General features: G+C 39.1%; 1 protein-coding gene across 1 annotated transcript in view; it reads left to right on the top strand.

Moving 5' to 3' along the window:
• Nucleotides 1-15,288, top strand: part of PTEN (phosphatase and tensin homolog) — a 65,977-nt gene extending 50,689 nt beyond the window's left edge. The window contains exons 7-9 of the mRNA XM_087702368.1: nt 1,672-1,838; nt 7,868-8,095; nt 14,447-15,288. Coding sequence (XP_087558494.1) covers nt 1,672-1,838; nt 7,868-8,095; nt 14,447-14,632 — 581 coding nt within the window. The 3' untranslated portion in view covers nt 14,633-15,288. The remainder of the gene's footprint in view (nt 1-1,671; nt 1,839-7,867; nt 8,096-14,446) is intronic.
• The last annotated feature ends 1,796 nt before the right edge of the window (nt 15,289-17,084 follow it).

Raw genomic sequence — 17,084 nt, 5'->3', positions numbered from 1 at the left:
ACCGCTGTAATCCTATGGTCACATGATCAAAAAAATCAGATATTTGGCAACTACTCATATTTATGACGGTTGCAGTGTCCTGGGTCATGTGATTCCCTTTTGTGACCTTCTGATAAGCAGAGTCAATGAGATTCACTTAACAACCATGTTATTAACTTAATTACTGCAGGGATTCGTTTAACAACTGTGGCAAAAAAAAATTGTAAAATGTGGCAAAGCTCAACTTAACAAATGTCTCACTTAGCAATAGAAATTTTGGGCTCAATGGTGATCGTAAGTCGAGGATTACCTATACTTTCTTCCTGAGTAAATTTCGTTTAGTTAAACTAACTTTCAAATGAAGTTACGTGTGATTTTAGTTTTGCTTCTTAAATTGCCGATCAAGTTTCATGGGTGAAAACTTCCGATACTTTCTATCAGGCGAGGTCATTAAAATGATATTCCTCACAATTATATATCCTGGTCACAAGCCTTTGACATTATACTATGGTATAATAACTAAGAGCTACAGTCAATTTACAAGTGATAAGTATGACAACTATAAAATATGATAAAACAGTTGTTCATCTGCAGTTCTAAAATTATATTAAATCTGGCAGTGTTGCTTTTCTGTCATTGGTTTGACATTCTCGGATACTGCAGATTGATGCTGGTCATTTGCTCTCTATAGGTAGTTCTCAAAATACGACATTTCTTTATTGAAGAAACATGGCTTTCTGTGAGTGTGAGGAGGTTAAAGGCTTTGAGAAGCTCGAAGCTGCTGCCTTAACATACAAAGTCTGGTTTCCACACAGCTTAGAAAGAACCAGCCATCTGATTGGCGCAGAAGGCTCTGCATAGCTTCGGAATATGGGTCCTTTTTTGTCCCAGAAAGGCAGGGGGAAGGGCAACGACAGAATGGACCAAGCATTTTCCTTTCTCGTTACTTTTTTTGCTGGCAAGACAGTCAGCTGTGTGGCAGGCTCGCATGTGCACTCCCCCACCCCTGAGCTCCACTTAATGACTCACACTTCGAAAAGCAGGGATATTTGGTTGTTACATGAAGCAGTTCATTTAACATTTGCCATGACTTCCAACCCTAATGGGCAGGCTGCATTATAAGACTGCTTGTATTTATTTATTTATTTATTTATTTGTCTTGTATGCCGCCCACTCCCGGAGGACTCCGGGCGGCTCACAACAGACAAGGGAAGGGGGATAAATAGACAAAGCAACACTTTAAAAAAAGACGCAACATTCACAATTTCTGTGGGGCTGGATGTTTCACAAGCCCCTCCGGCCTGCTGGAGCAGCCAGGACTTGGTGGCTTTGCGGAAGGCCGGGAGGGTAGTAAGGGTCCGGATCTCCACGGGGAGGTCATTCCAGAGGGCCACGGGGACGTCATTCCAGAGGGATGAGTATATTATCTTCCTACAGAAGGTAAATCTCACACCAACATTTTTTTGTGCTGAGCTGATATGGAAGCAACAGGAGCAGTTTTGGAGTTTTCCCAGGTTATTAATATAGGGTTGGTATAACTATAGCATCATGTAAGCAATGCTATATAGTTTTGTCCAAAGTCTTTTTAAAATTGTTTTTTGTGTGTATCTGTGTGCTTTGTTTACTGTTACAATTCTTTTAGAACTGAGATGGTTCTGTAACCTCATTGTGTAAAATTGTTTTATTGCACAGATCCTCACTTTGTGGTCTACCAGCTCAAGGTAAAGATATTCACCTCCTCTTCAGGACCTACAAAACGTGAAGACAAATACATGTACTTTGAATTCCCTCAGCCATTGCCAGTATGTGGTGATATCAAGGTGGAATTCTTCCATAAGCAAAACAAGATGTTGAAAAAGGTTTGTTTTTTTAAAAAAACTTGATGCGTGTTTGGCTTTTAAGTCTAAGTGCTAAATTTATTCACCTTCTCTTCGTTTATTTCAGGCATTTCCCTTGAATTTCAACAAATCTGAGAGGTTCATGCTTTTACTATCAATGCTGCTGAGTTTAGGTGAAAAACAAAAGCATATGTGTAATATTTATCCACTTTCTATTGTTTGAAATGTTTTGGAAAGCCACTAAAGAAGAACTCTTTCTGTTTTATATTTCATAAAATTTCCATTTTACAACTTTTAATTTGCAGCATGTGACGTTTTCCAACATTCTTTTAGAATAAACAACTGCTGCAACGTTTTAGCTTATTTACAAAATCTAAAAGGATTGCTGTTGTATAATTAGATGAATTTGGGAGAAAATATTGCTCCTGTATAAGGGTCCAACTATTGCAGTGGTTCTGCAAATGTTCAGTCATCAAAGTTTATATAACAGCAGTATATAAATTGGTTGTTCGTAAGTCCCATTTATGCATAAAGAGGTCAGTAGAATGGGTCTTAAGTAAAGAAAGCTGACTACGAGTTTGAAAATAATTCACCAAGCTACTTTGCAATGTGGCATCTGGATTGGTCCTCAAAGCATCTACTCCAACAGTTGCTGCTTTAGGACTTTTAAATGTGTGTCTACACAGGTGAGATGCTTTTGTAGAATTGTTAGTAAAACAGTGACTGCTTTTGCTAACCTTTTCAGTAGAAATGACTTGATTACAGTGGTGGGTTTCCATTTTTTTTACTACCAGTTCGTTCATGTGCACGCAATGCTCTGCGCAATCGCAGATGTGTCCGGGCAGGTGGGCGGTTCTTCCTGCCGCCAACACTACTGGTTCACCCGAACCAGGCCGAACCCCACCTCTGCTCCATTAATATTTATATATAGGTCCCCTTTCATCTCGGAACATTTTAAAGTATCTTTTCATTTTGACCCAGGAAATATAAAGATGCATATAGAGAGAACTGTTCTATCACCTTTCTCTAGCATCTTCTGTTTCATTGCCCTCCTTTGTATTTATTGGCTCTCCTAATTTGCCAGTCAAATTCTGCCATTGGATTATAATTTGTCTATTCTCCATTGTTGGTGGAGAAAGCGCCCAGGAATGGGTTAACTCCATCTGTTATCCAATTGGACTGAGTCTGCAAACTTCAATGTCCCACCTCCTCTGATAGCTCCTCCTAGCTTTTAGACTCAGTCTTCCTTGGGACTGGACATGTTCTTCTTTCTCTCCTGATCGAATTTCCCAAAACAAAATAAAAAAAGATCATCTTTTACTTCCACCGAGGCTTGCTCACTTTATTAATATTCCTGGCTTGGGCAGCCTCTTCAACAGAGCCCAGGTGTCCCCTGGGACGTGCAGGACGCGTGGCAGTGACACTGGTGTTCACCCTGGATAGCTTTGTTCTAAAAATTTTAACAATTGTAAACTATCCTCAATCACTGGGAGTTAAGTGGCATATAAAGTTATATAACTTTATATAAGAGTCGAGAGTCGAGGTGGTGCAGTGGGTAGAGTGCAGTACTGCAGGCCACTTCAGCTGACTGCTAGTTCAGCAGTTCAGCGGTTCAAATCTCACCGGCTCAGGGTTGACTCAGCCTTCCATCCTTCTGAGGTGGGTAAAATGAGGACCCAGACTGTGGGGGCGATATGCTGACTCTGTAAACCGCTTAGAGAGGGCTGAAAGCCCTATGAAGCGGTATATAAATCTAACTGCTAACTGCTATATATGGAATACATTCAACATGGAATAACTGCTGGCAGTTCTTTTATTCATGTTGACCTTGGTTCATATTCTTCTTAAGAACCTAGGATGTCATAATGCAGAATTTATTAAGTTCTGACAAGATTTTTGGGTGTGGCACTCATAAAGAAATAAGGAATTATATAATATATAATAAATCATCATGGTTCATCGCGCAGTCGGACACGTTTAAATTGGATTTGTCATTGTTATCCACCTATTTGAGTCCTTCCCAAAGACCTGGGATAGACAGATGCTGTTTGATGCTGTCGAAGATGTCATCTCGGGATATAAGTGGTTGAAAGTAAAGCTGCCTTTTGTAAATGACTGGTGGTAATTTGTCAATGCCAGTGGTGGTCAAGTGATTGCCTCCAAGACCTCTATTGTTGTTGAATACTATCTGGGTTGTTGTTGTTGTTTTTTGACACAATAATTCTACTTCTATTTTCAGGTCTTTGTATTTTGTGATTTTCTCCAGTTATTTCTCTTCAGTTCTTTCTCGGGCTACTGCCACATCCACTCTCCAGATAGACTTTCATGTTCTTATTGACAATCTGGGTTGTTGTGTGGCAGGTGCTTGTTTGTTTGAACTGTAAAATCCCAGAGCAGTTTAGCTTCTTCATTTTCTATCACTTCGTCTATTTGAGGGTCCAGTTAGTTGCTGCTTGCAAGCAAATGGTATTTCTTGCAGATCTTCCAATGTACCTACCATTGTTGCTACATTGCCATGCCATTGTTTTATAGTCAGACTGTGTCATCTTCTTGAGGCAGCTAAGTAGGTGGACCCTCTATTTCTTCAGCTTTTTTGCAGAGGTGGCATTTGCTAGCCGCCCGGAGTCCTATGGGATTGGGCGGCATATAAATCTATTAAAAGTTAAAGTTAAGTTAAAGTTGTAGCTGTCTTCTTAATTCTGGCTTGGTATGCATTTGCTCTTGTGAAGTCAGAATTAACCCCTCTGTCTCTTTCTTCAACTTTCCTGCTCTTATCCATTACCAGGTCTTGTTCTTTGTTTCGCCTGCTATTATTTTTTAATGTACTGGTGATCTAATATTTATCCTTGTCATGCCTCCTGTCTGTTCTTCATTTGGTGCTATTATTATTATTATTATTTGTTCACAACAATGTGAAATCTCAGCTGTCAGTTCTTTAGCTGGTGTTGGCCTTCATATGGATTTATTACTAATTAAGGAATAGGTATTTTGCACAGTATGTCTTTCATTTAATAATATGCAACTTAAAATATTAAATAACTCCCTTGACTTGAAAAATAGCAATTAGAGAAAAATTATTTCAAATCAAGCAAATATAGGAATTGATAGGGATAAGAAGTAATGGGAAATTGTAAATGTGTTTTCTAACTAAAAATATAAATGATTTGGAGAATGTAGAGTTGAAAAATTGTAAATAGCAAAAACATAAATCTATCAAAGATAATAATACATAACATAATAGGGCATGCATATTCCTTCCTCAATAAACATTAGTATTTGTTATTAATCCTTTCTATACCAATGTTTCTCAACTTTGGCAACTTTAAGATTGTGGATTTCAGCTGTCACAATTCCCCAGCTAGCATGCTTCAGTTTTTGCATTTAATCCCTCTCATCAATTAAAATCTAGCAAACCATAAGATAGATAGATAGATAGATAGATAGATAGATAGATAGATAGATAGATAGATAGATAGATAGATAGATAGATAGATAGATATAGTGTTATATAGTTATACGCATGTATAAAGGTCTGGAGATAATTTGCAGTTTCTGGGCAGGCTTGAACAATTAAATATTCTCATTCTTTGCTGGTGCACATATGGGCATGGCTGAATAACATTTCTCAGCAAAAATTTGCCTTAAATTGCTAATAAATTGACATTTATTAGACAATTGCATTTGACTTGGCAAACTTCAACCTGGACTTATAGGAGGTTTGGGTCTAAAGCCAGGCCTGATAGAGAGGATTGTGGAGAATTTAATACTTGTATACTCAAAACTAGATCATAATAAAAGACTGCTGTCTTGGTGGGTGAGCAGTGCAGCCCTTAGTTACTAAATATTAAATTTTCAATCAATTGTAGAGATATTTTAATAGTTCAATATTGTCCTTTTGCTTTATGCTACTTCTTGAAATGTATTTCAGTACAATGATAGATGGTGTGTGCCACTCTGGAATGCCTTGAATCAGTTATTATCAATATCATGTTTAGAAATATTAGGGTTTTGGGCTGTTTGCTAAATCAAAAAGTACTGCAAAAGGCATACAGTTATCTTCGACCTACAAGCACAGTTGAGCCCAAAACTTACGTTGCTAAGTGAGATAGTTGTTAAATGAATCATTGCTGTTAAATTAGTAACACATTAATAGAGATAATCTGGTTTTGCTATTGATTTTGCTTGTGAGAAAGTCACAAAAGGGGATTACATGATCCCGGAACACTGTTAACTATCGTAAATATGAGTCAGTTGCCAAACATCTGGTTTTCGATCATGTGACCCTGGGGATGCTGCAGTAGTCGTAAATGTGAAAAATGATCATAGATCTCTTTTTTCAATTCTATTATAACTTTGAAGAATCTCTAAATCAATGTAGTAAGCCAAGGACTACCTATACACATTTTAAAGTTATCATTTGCTTTACAAAATTGAACTGGCTGCATTTTGAAAAATTAGCTTAGCATAATCTTTAATCAATTAATTTTTAACTTAATTAGGGGTTTTATACGCTACCATACATATTTTAATTGTTTTTACTGCACTCAGAGTAAGTTGTCAGTAACCTTTGATTTCCAGCAGGAGTGAAGGAGGGATAGACAAATCTTTATATTAGTTTTATTTTTGTTTTACTTAAAAGTGTTATTACAATTCTCACCTATTAGAATTGTTCCTGGAGTCCGTGAGGTTTGTAAAGTTCGAAGATTATAAATATTCACTGAATGCCTACTTTTTATAACAGACAAGTATCACACCACCTAGCTCATGTTTTAATATGAGTAGGAGAAAAAAAGTAATCCTCACACTGATGATACAGGCAGCCCTAGACTTACAACCACGATGAGGCCTAACATGTTTGTTGCCAAGTGAGATATTTGTTAAGTGAATTTTATCCCATTTTGCAACCTTTCTTGTCACAGTTGTTAAGTGAATCACTGCAGTTGCTAAGTTAGTAATCCAGTTGTTAAGTGAATCTGGCTTCCCCATTGACTTTGCTTGTCAGAAGATGGCAAAAGGTGATCATCACATGTCTCTGGTATATTGGGAACATCATAAATATGAATCGGTTACCAAGTGTCTGAATTTTGATCATGTGACCATGAGGACGCTGCAAAAGTCAAAAGCGTGGAAAACATAAGTAACTTTTTTCAATTCCGTTGTCACTTCAAATGGTCACTAACCTCTGCAAGTAAAGCAACCATGTTCGGAGGGCACAAACAAATCCAATCTATGTATCTTCCCCTGCCACATCAGTATTATCTACCATTAGTTCCACAGTTTATAGCTCATGGCATAACCTGCTATCCGGAAACTTTAAGGAAATTAGATGGGAAACCTCATTGTGTAATCATCAGGTCGCACCCAGGTATATTCTTGACTGTATAATTAGGTTTAGCATAAATCAAACATTTTCCCCCTTGGAGTTTTGGTAAGAGAAGAGTTCATTTGTCCAGGTCCGCTTTAAATCAAATTTGGGCGTTTCAGTCTTGCGTAACTTTGCTTAGCTTGCTGTTATGTTTCTTGTCACACATGAACACAATTAGTCCCAAGTTAGCAGGGTCAGGATATAAAGTTTGTGAATGTATTCATTCTAATTTGTAATTCACCTTTTAATCCAGGATTGCATTGGGGGGAATATTACGATCCTACTTGAAACCGTGCTGATTCTGAAATGCCAATTACAGAACAATTTCTCTCCTCTCAGGAAATGCTGTGCATAAGTACTTCGGTTTGGTGTCAATTCGAAGGCACCTTCCGTCCAACCCTAATCGATTTCAAACTGTCGAATCATGAAAGAGGAAAACCTTTTATTTGACCCAGTTACTGAAGGAACAAAATCAAAATATTCAAGTCCAATAGAATCCGGGTGTATTATAAGTAGAGAGTAACTGTGGAAACAGAATGGGAAGCAGATATCTCCTCATTGTAAAGCTTTGCAGATGGTTACGGTTATGGTTATGCCTATGTTTATAGTGTTAAATGCAAGACTGTAAATAGGTGCTTATTGTGCTATATTATGTTAAAACGAGCTCCTTTTTTTTAACCTTTAGGACAAAATGTTTCATTTCTGGGTCAACACATTCTTCATACCAGGACTGGAAGAAAACTCTGACAAAGTAGAAAATGGAAGTCTTCTTGGAGATCAGGAACTTGATGGCATTTTGAGTACAGAGCGTTCAGATAATGACAAGGAATATTTAATCCTTACACTAACAAAAAATGATTTGGACAAGGCAAATAAGGACAAAGCAAATCGATATTTTTCTCCAAACTTTAGAGTAAGTATTTTCAAAGCAATCAAGTAAATGTAACGTAAACTGTGTGCGATATATGTTATACATTGTGTGGACTCTGTGATTCGCACATGGCTTATGTGCCTGCCCAGAGGCCTGTTCAAAACTTTCTAGAGCTTACATGATTATTTTGTGAGAATCCCATCTCCCCACATAACACGCAGCTAGGTTTAGCTTCAACTGAACCTCTTCTTTTAGACTGCTGGAGTAATAAGTACGCTTATTATTGAGCTGGTATTTTTTCTGCTTCCTGACAGCATTATTTATCCTTTCCTAATTTTTCTCAGCAGACATCTTGAGTTGTGCATCAGCACGCTATGCCCGCTGTTTCCCAAGTTCTAATGCTGTGGGAACAGATTTTTCCTTCTTGGATTGGGCATAAAGAGCCGAGGTGGCGCAGTGGTTAAATGCAGCACTGCAGGCTACTTCAGCTGACTGCAGTTCGGCTGTTCAAATCTCACCGGCTCAGGGTTGACTCAGCCTTCCATCCTTCCAAAGTGGGTAAAATGAGAACCCGGATTGTTGTTGGGGGCGATATGCTGACTCTGTAAACCGCTTAGAGAGGGCTGAAAGCCCTATGAAGCGGTATATAAGTCTAACTGCTGTTGCTATTGCTATAAACTCTACTTTTCTGTCATGGTGAAGCTTGTGCAGTAGACACTACCAGGCATTCACTAAACAGGTTTGTCACAATTGTTCTTTTCATTCGTCAGTTGTGGTCTATTATCAGGTTTTAAGGTTGGCAAATTCTAGAGCTATTCTGCCCAGCATCAAAGAATTATCCAGTGATGGATAATTTCAGACAATTCCTTCAACACATGGATCCTCCCCAAAAATGTTCTGAACATTCTGAATCAAACTGCTAATATTGATGCATTAAAACCCCCTCAAAAGTTGGAGAGGCATACCAAATCTTGTAAGGCATGCATAAATAAGAGGATTTCCTGGTTAAGGCTAGGACATTTCCATGGAAGTTTGATAGTAAACAAGGTCATAAACTCAATGCTACACCATGTTGAAAATGCGGTTTATTTGGTAACAATTCTTGCCAGTGACTTTTAAGTTCAGTGTCTGCGTGAACGCATTGGCACTGCTGCTAGAGGATGTTATGTCTTGACTGGCAATATGAAGATATCCATCTTCATCCTGGGATCCAGCATTGCATACCTGCAAGCAGAACTATGTTCATTGTGGTTTTTTTAAACGAATAGTGGTGACAATGAAGCTTAGCTACAAGCTTTACCATGTTCCTTTCTGATTCATATTCACTCCAGTCATCAATCTTCTGAAGTAGTTCCACTAGCAGAATTCTACTAGTTGGCCATCTAGGCTGGACTTTGAAAGCGCCATTCTTTCTTTTGTTGCTTTATGTCACCACTCTTCTCCTTTCAAATTGTTTACTACTTACTCATGTATGTGAATCACAGGTCACAGTGGGGGGATGACTGGTTGTTTACCTGTAGCATAGCAATAGCAATAGCAGTAGACTTATATACCGCTTCATAGGCCTTTCAGGCCTCTCTAAGCGGTTTACAGAGAGTCAGCATATTGCCCCCAACAATCTGGGTCCTCATTTTACCCACCTCGGAAGGATGGAAGGCTGAGTCAACCCTGAGCCGGTGGGATTTGAACCGCTGACCTGCTGATCTAGCAGTAGCCTGCAGTGCTGCATTTAACCACTGCGCCACCTTGGCTCTCACTTCTTCAAGTGGCCATCTGATAAATCAAAACTTTCTTCCGTACTTGGCTTTCAGTGTTCTTTCAGACTGGAATTTAGGAACTGGTAGGTGCCAGGTGCATCTAGTTGTAGGCAGTGGTATGAGGGTGGAGGGGAAAATAGTTTTGTAAACTCTGGGAGATGGTAGAATAGAGCCATCGGTTGACTTTACAAATGATAATTCAAATAAAGGAAAATAACCCATTTAATAACCTTAACTGACAAATGTTTAGGGATTTAAAAAGTAATAAATTTACCCAATTAATATTTAAAGTTGGATGGACCCTTAATTAAGATCTACCAGAATGCTACACAGGTGTGCAGGTTTTTCATTCTATAAAAGTCAAAGTGGTATCAGCTAGTCCAGAACGCAGCCGCACGAGCGATTGTGGGTGCACCTAGGTACACCCACGTTACACCTATCCTCCGCGAGCTGCACTGGCTACCCATTAGTCTCCGGACTCGCTTCAAGGTGCTAGTCGTTACTTATAAAGCCCTACATGGCATCGGACCTGGGTACCTGAGAGATCGCCTCCTGCCAATTACCTCCCAAAGACCGATCACATCGCACAGACTAGGCCTTCTCCAGATCCCATCTGCCAGCCAATGTCAGCTGGCGACCCCCTGGGGGAGAGCCTTCTCTGTTGCAGCTCCAGACCTCTGGAACGAGCTCCCCGTGGAGATCCGGACCCTTACTACTCTCCCGGCCTTCCGCAAAGCCACTAAGTCCTGGCTGCTCCGGCAGGCCGGGGGGCTGTTGAAGTATCCAGCCCCATGGTAACTATGAATGTTGTGTATTTTAAATTGTTGTTTTGTCTATTTATCCCCTTCCCCTTTTTATTGTTGTGCCGCCCGGAGTCCTTCGGGAGTGGGCGGCATACAAGACCAATAAACTATAACTATAACTATAAAAATGAACAAGCAAAGAAATAAAAAGTCCAAGTTAACCTAGATATTGTAGTTCGTTGCTTGACTTTAGATTTACTATAAAAATGAAGGGCTGCAGATTACTTTACTAGTAGGTGTATTAGATCTGCAGTATCTACATTTTTAATAATAAACAATGTCTTTATGTAAATAAATAAAGAAAAATAAATAAGTTTACTTTTAACATTAAAATAAATGGATTTTTAAATGTTAGTATATCAAATCTTTATTGTGGTCAAAGACTAGCATAAAAATAATGTCAATTAAAACATAGAAAGCACATTCAAGACTAGCAAATAATAAGGAAAATCTAAAAATCTAAAACAAAGTTATATATTAAACAGATCTAAAAGGAGAGATGAGATTATTAGATGGGTATACAGGAGCATAAAGATTACTAAATGGCAAACTAAGTCTATCACAATACAGAACATTCTGGAATGACAGGCTAGATACTCATTAAGTTTATGGCACAAGTTATGATCTGATGAATTTTAAGTGCTCCTGTGGAGAATCTGGCAATCTTATATGTTGTAGCAGTATCTGAGAGCAGCAGAGAGGTATAGAATTGTTCTGTCTGCCCTGGGTATTTATACAAAAACAGCAAGAGAGTCTAATACAAATGCCTCTATAATGCAGGCACCAGGAGATAACCATGCTCTGTTGTTTCTGTGTGGCCAGAGTCACAAATGCATTATCTCTCTGGGTAAGAGATCTTCCTCCATCAACCTTCAAGGACAATTGGAGGTCATGACATTGTACGATCAGGTAGTCAGGCAATTTGAGATTAGTTAAATATGCCATAGGAAAGGCAAATTAGTTGTTGGGATTCACCTGCCATAAAGGCTGGGGACCTAGCTAGATTAAGGTGACCAGGTTTTCAGATTGGTAAAGAGGGACACCTTTGAGCTCGGGGGGGGGGGGGGGGCTTAATAAAAAAATTTATACGGAGCAACAAAAATTTTCATGCAGCGCAAAAATAGTATTGTAATATTTTACAAATATAAATTGTAACTGTTGCCAAACATCAAAATTTTGATCACGTGACCATGAGGGTGCTGCAACGGTCGCTAAGTGTGAAAAATGGTCGCTAAGTGTGGAAAATGGTCGTCAGTCACTTTTTTCAATGCCATTGTAACTTTGGTCACTAAACCCATTATACCACCTTTCTTGCCACAGATCTTAAGTGAATAACTGCAGCTGATAAGTTAGTAACATAAGTGAATCTGGTTTCCCCATTTGACTTTGTCAAAAGGTCACAAAAGGCGATTACATGACCCCAGGACACTGAAACCATCATAAATACGAATCTGTTGCCAAACATCAAAATTTTGATCGTGTGGCCATGAGGATGCTGCAACGGTCGCTAAGTGTGAAAATGGTCGCTAAGTGTGAAAAATGGTCATCAGTCACTATTTTCAATGCCATTGTAACTTTGGTCAGTAAATGAACTCTTTGAAAGCTAAGGCTATTTCAAAGTATTGTGCATAGAATTTTTTTAAATGGTTTATTTCAATTTATTTTGGATAGAAACTTTTTAAAAATAATCTAAGACAATTAGATTATTTAAAAAAGAATCCACACAAAATAAAACTTTTAAAAAATCCTATGCACAATAAATAAAATATTATTTTAAAATATATTTAAAAAATAAAAGAAAAAAACCTGGCTCACTTACCAACAGGCAGACATTCCAAGTCAATCCAGAATGATGTAGATGTTAATATAAAGAACTGAGCAAATTAAAATGGTGAAATTAGTCCCAGGGAAATATTTTTCAAAGAAACCTTGCCACCATTTTTCCCACACGAGCCGAACTCCAACCTCCATGCCCCTCCTCTCTGGGAAATCCAGGAAGGAACAATCGCTACTTCTCTAGCCAAAGTATTTCCTGGAGCTCTATGGTACTGGGTCATCTTTTCTTATAAAAGGAGATAAAAGGGGCAGGGGGGGGGTTCCGTTTTCTTGCTTTAACGTTTTAATATCTTCAATGAAAGTACTGAGACATAGAGAGGTTTTAGACAGAGTGTCTTTTGTCTTGCCCCGGTTAGGATTTCTTAAGCAAATCCACTGCGCTTTCAACATGAAGCCAAAATCGGGACTTTTTTAAAACGCCGCGGGACACGGGACAAATTGTTAGAAATCGTGACTGTCCCGCCAAAATCGGGACGTCTGGTCACCTTAAGCTAGATCCAATTGCTACTTTGTAGTTTAATGAAGGCTTCAGCCTAATCATATCCCATGCTGAGTAGATCTGAAGAGAAGCCCAAGGATGAGATTTTAGTTGCCACTGCCCTTTTCCATTTGGACTGAAAATCATCCCTCATGCTTAGCTTGAACCAATAGTTGAGTGTGGTCTCCCACACTTAATATATAAATATATATGATCTATGCTGGAAACTCCATCCTGCTTATTTTGGCATAAGCCAATCTTAATTGAATTTTGTTCAATAAAGTTTTGGAAAGAAATGAGCTTTCTTAATTTTAATTTGGAATTCACAAGCACACATTTGTGTCATGAAGGGATATTATGCTGTTCCCTTGTTTGCTGTAAAAAAAAAAATCCCAGTGAGCCTTCAGGCCCATTGGTTCAAATAGTGGTCAGAATCAAGAGGAAGAGGGGAAAAGTTGCATCAGTATTACTGTACACACTTCGTAAGATGTCTCCAGATTTGACTCGACTGAAGCCCAGAACAAGGAAGTTGTTTTGGAGCTTCAATTGGCCAAATGCAGATCTGTTCTGGCCAAACTTCTGCGCTACAAAGTGCACAGAAAATAAATGTGCACCTCAGAATTAATGGGAATGTTTCAATCAATACAGTCTTTGTCATAATTGATGCTACTTTCCCGGTTTCCATTTTTTTGTGTGAAATATTAGAGTGAATATTTTAGTTTGTACTTAATTAAATATATATTGCATTGCATCAAATATTTCATTTGCTTTTTATGGGCCAGACAGTAGCTCTTTTAAGCACATCTATACCAGTTGCGCCCCTACCTGAACCGGGAGGCACTCGCAACAGTCACTCACGCCCTCGTGACCTCAAGACTGGACTACTGCAATGCGCTCTACATGGGGCAGCCTTTGAAGAGTATTCGGAGACTTCAACTCGTCCAGAATGCAGCCGCGCGAGCGATTGTGGGTGCACCTCGGTACACCCACGTTACACCTATCCTCCGCGAGCTGCACTGGCTACCGATCGGTCTCCGGATACCCTTCAAAGTGCTAGTTGTAACTTATAAAGCCCTTCATGGTATTGGACCTGGGTACTTGAGAGACCGCCTGCTGCCAATTACCTCCCAAAGACCCATCAGATCACACAGGGTCGGCCTCCTCCGGGTTCCGTCCACCAGCCAATGCCATCTGGCTACTACCCGGGGGAGGGCCTTCTCTGTAGCAGCTCCAGCCCTTTGGAATGAACTCCCCGCGGAGATCCGGACCCTCACCTCTCTCCAGGCCTTCCGGAAAGCCGTCAAAACCTGGCTGTGCCGGCAGGCCTGGGGTTGATGAGTTCCCCTCTCGACTGGTATGGCTGTGTGATTTTCGTGTATTTTAATTATGTGTACTGTTGTTTATGTTCCCTTTCCCCCCTGAGTTGTTCGCCGCCCTGAGTCCCTCCTGGAGAAGGGCGGCATACAAATAAACCAAAACTAAACCAAACTAAACTAATTTGTTCTCCTGTTTTTTCTAGGTGAAGCTATTTTTCACAAAAACGGTAGAAGAGCCATCAAATCCAGAAGCTAGCAGCTCGACTTCAGTAACACCGGATGTTAGTGATAATGAACCTGATCACTATAGGTATTCTGACACCACTGACTCTGATCCAGAGAACGAACCTTTTGATGAAGATCAGCATACGCAGATTACTAAAGTCTGATTTTTTTTTTTTTTTAATTTGGGAAAAAATACCACAAAGAAGAAAAACTTGAATAAACTGAATTATGGACCTTTTGAAATGGCAATAGGACATTGTGTCAGAATTACCTGGTTTAGGAACAGTTCTTTACCTGACCAATCTCATTTTTGCCCTATTAAGCCTTTGGGCTTGACACGTTCTCCCATTGGAAAAAAAAAAGAAAATAAAAAAAGGTTACGTAGCTATGTTATGTATATACCTTTTGGTGTCGAGAGGACATTGAAATCTCAATTAGGAATACACAAAAAATGGCACTTTTCCCATTTGATTCCAGTTTTATAAAAGTGGAGACAGATCTGATGTGTATACGTAGGAATCTTCCTTTTGTGTTCTGTCACCAACTGAAGTTCCCGTAAAGCTTTCTAATACACAGGTTCACATCCTGCCCCCTTTCTTTGCACTTTTGTGGCAACAGATAAGTCTGCGGTTGGCTCAGAGAAGTTTACTGGGTTTTACTACATTCAAATGCATGTACCATGGATAGGAGTGTGGCAGGAGAAGCCGAGAAAGGAATGTTCTGTGCTGGACCCTGGACTGTGTATCATTTCTAGCTTACATGCACCTCTTTCGCATGCTACAGTAATAAATCCTGGACATTTGAGGAATTGCCGCTGTCACTGCTTGTTTGTGCATTTTATTATTATTATTTTTTTAAAGCATAATGGTGCTAGAAAAGGCAGCTGGAGGGGAACAGGAATGAACCTTCAATGGCATCGTAAAAGCTCTATAAATGAAGGGATTAAAAATATATATATGGTTTTACATGAAACCAACTAGATTTTCAGGTTGCATACATGACAGTTAAAGGGGGGGGGGGTGAAGGGTTGTGCATACAGGCTCCGCCCTACATCCCTGCACTACCTGCTCTGCAAAATTTCACACACACCTGTAGTCACTTAAGATAGGTAGGGAGTTGCCAGTGCTGCAAAGAATGTAGTTTACTGTTCAATGTTTGGAAAGCTTGATAAGGCTGGAGTCCTTGAGTTGCAGGTGTCTCCAGGTGAACCCAACACCACCTGCAAAATCTTCCTGATGTAGGCATGGGAATGTTATGGGTGATACTTACCTGTGCACCCTCTCACCTTTGGGATAATTTGAGTGCATCTGTTTGCATGTTGCAGTCTAATTGCCTGCGGAGGGCTACAATAATAACTTAATCATAGCGATGTGATGGTTATCTAGCAGAGATGGGCTTACAAAAATTGTCTTGTGTGTTATAATTGCCATTCCCAAGCTTTGGATGATAAATGTCGGAGCAATATTATGTCTAAAAAAAAAACTCCCAACGAACTCCCCACCTCCTCTTTGTCTTTCGAAACATACGGAATTGCCATTTTGATTTTGTGTGTGTGTGTGTAAAAAACCTGCTTGCTTATTGGTTAACATAGTCATTAATTAATTATTCCTTCTTGAGTAAACAAATCTGAAATCCATTGTGCCAGTCCCATTAGCATTAATAACAAGATTGTAGTGGCAACTAGTCAAGGCAAAACTCAGGCTGAATACTGGACACAGGAGCAAAATTTGCTCCTTCAACGTTCATTGGTGAATTTTGTTATCTCTCCTAATCCTGTGTGTAGTTCTGTGCCTATAATTTTATACTGATTTTTTAGTAGAGCTTGCATGTAGCTGCACAAAATCATAGCTTTCATCCATTATGTAAACTTTTTTTTTAAAAAAAAAACACAACCCAACGCTAATGTTTTAGGCTTCCCAAAAATTGATCCAATTCTGCAGTACAGAAGATGGGAGATTTTGATTGGCAAGAGGCAACTTCAGAATTACCTCTGGCTTTAGTTCCAGGGAATTGCGTTGAACATGGCTTTCATTTGACAATTTTGCAGGCGACATTAAGCTACCTTAAAATAAAAAAAAAGAGTAGTGCTTTAAGAATATTTTGGATGTTGACAGTGTTCAATGTCTTGTACAGTTCTGCTATTTGGCAGGGAGCTCCAGATTGGAAATTGTTGAATGGCTTTTTTGCACTGTCGTGTTTCCTTTGGAGTGTGAAGGTCTGAGTAAGGGTTTTGGATTTTGAATGTGTCAGTAGTTCTGAGAAGCCTTGCTTATGTTTTTATGGTATAGTCATTGGAAAGGAAAACGTCATTATTTATATATACATATATATATGTATGTATAACACATATATTACGCATACTCTCCTATAGTTAATTTCAGCTACCATCCCATAGAACATGGCAAGAATTCCTCTGACTGAAAGGTTTGAGTCCTAATTCAAACTTTTATTTATAACAGTAGTCATCATTGGCGTGAAAATGAATTCTCCTTTGGTAATTTCTTGAGTTTCTGGACTGTGTGCTTAAAATTCTCGGATGTACAGTAACTTACATGTCTAAAATTATTACTTGAAGGCATTTTGACAGGAGTTTACTGTTAGGACCTGGGCCATCCC

The sequence above is a fragment of the Thamnophis sirtalis genome, unplaced genomic scaffold (genome assembly GCF_051295495.1).
Source record: "Thamnophis sirtalis isolate CommonGarterSnake01/CBP01778 unplaced genomic scaffold, rThaSir2_p1.2 scaffold_15, whole genome shotgun sequence".
Lineage (NCBI taxonomy): Eukaryota > Metazoa > Chordata > Lepidosauria > Squamata > Natricidae > Thamnophis > Thamnophis sirtalis.
The sequence above is the reverse complement of the archived record's forward strand: the minus strand, read 5'-3'. Positions and strand labels throughout refer to the sequence as shown.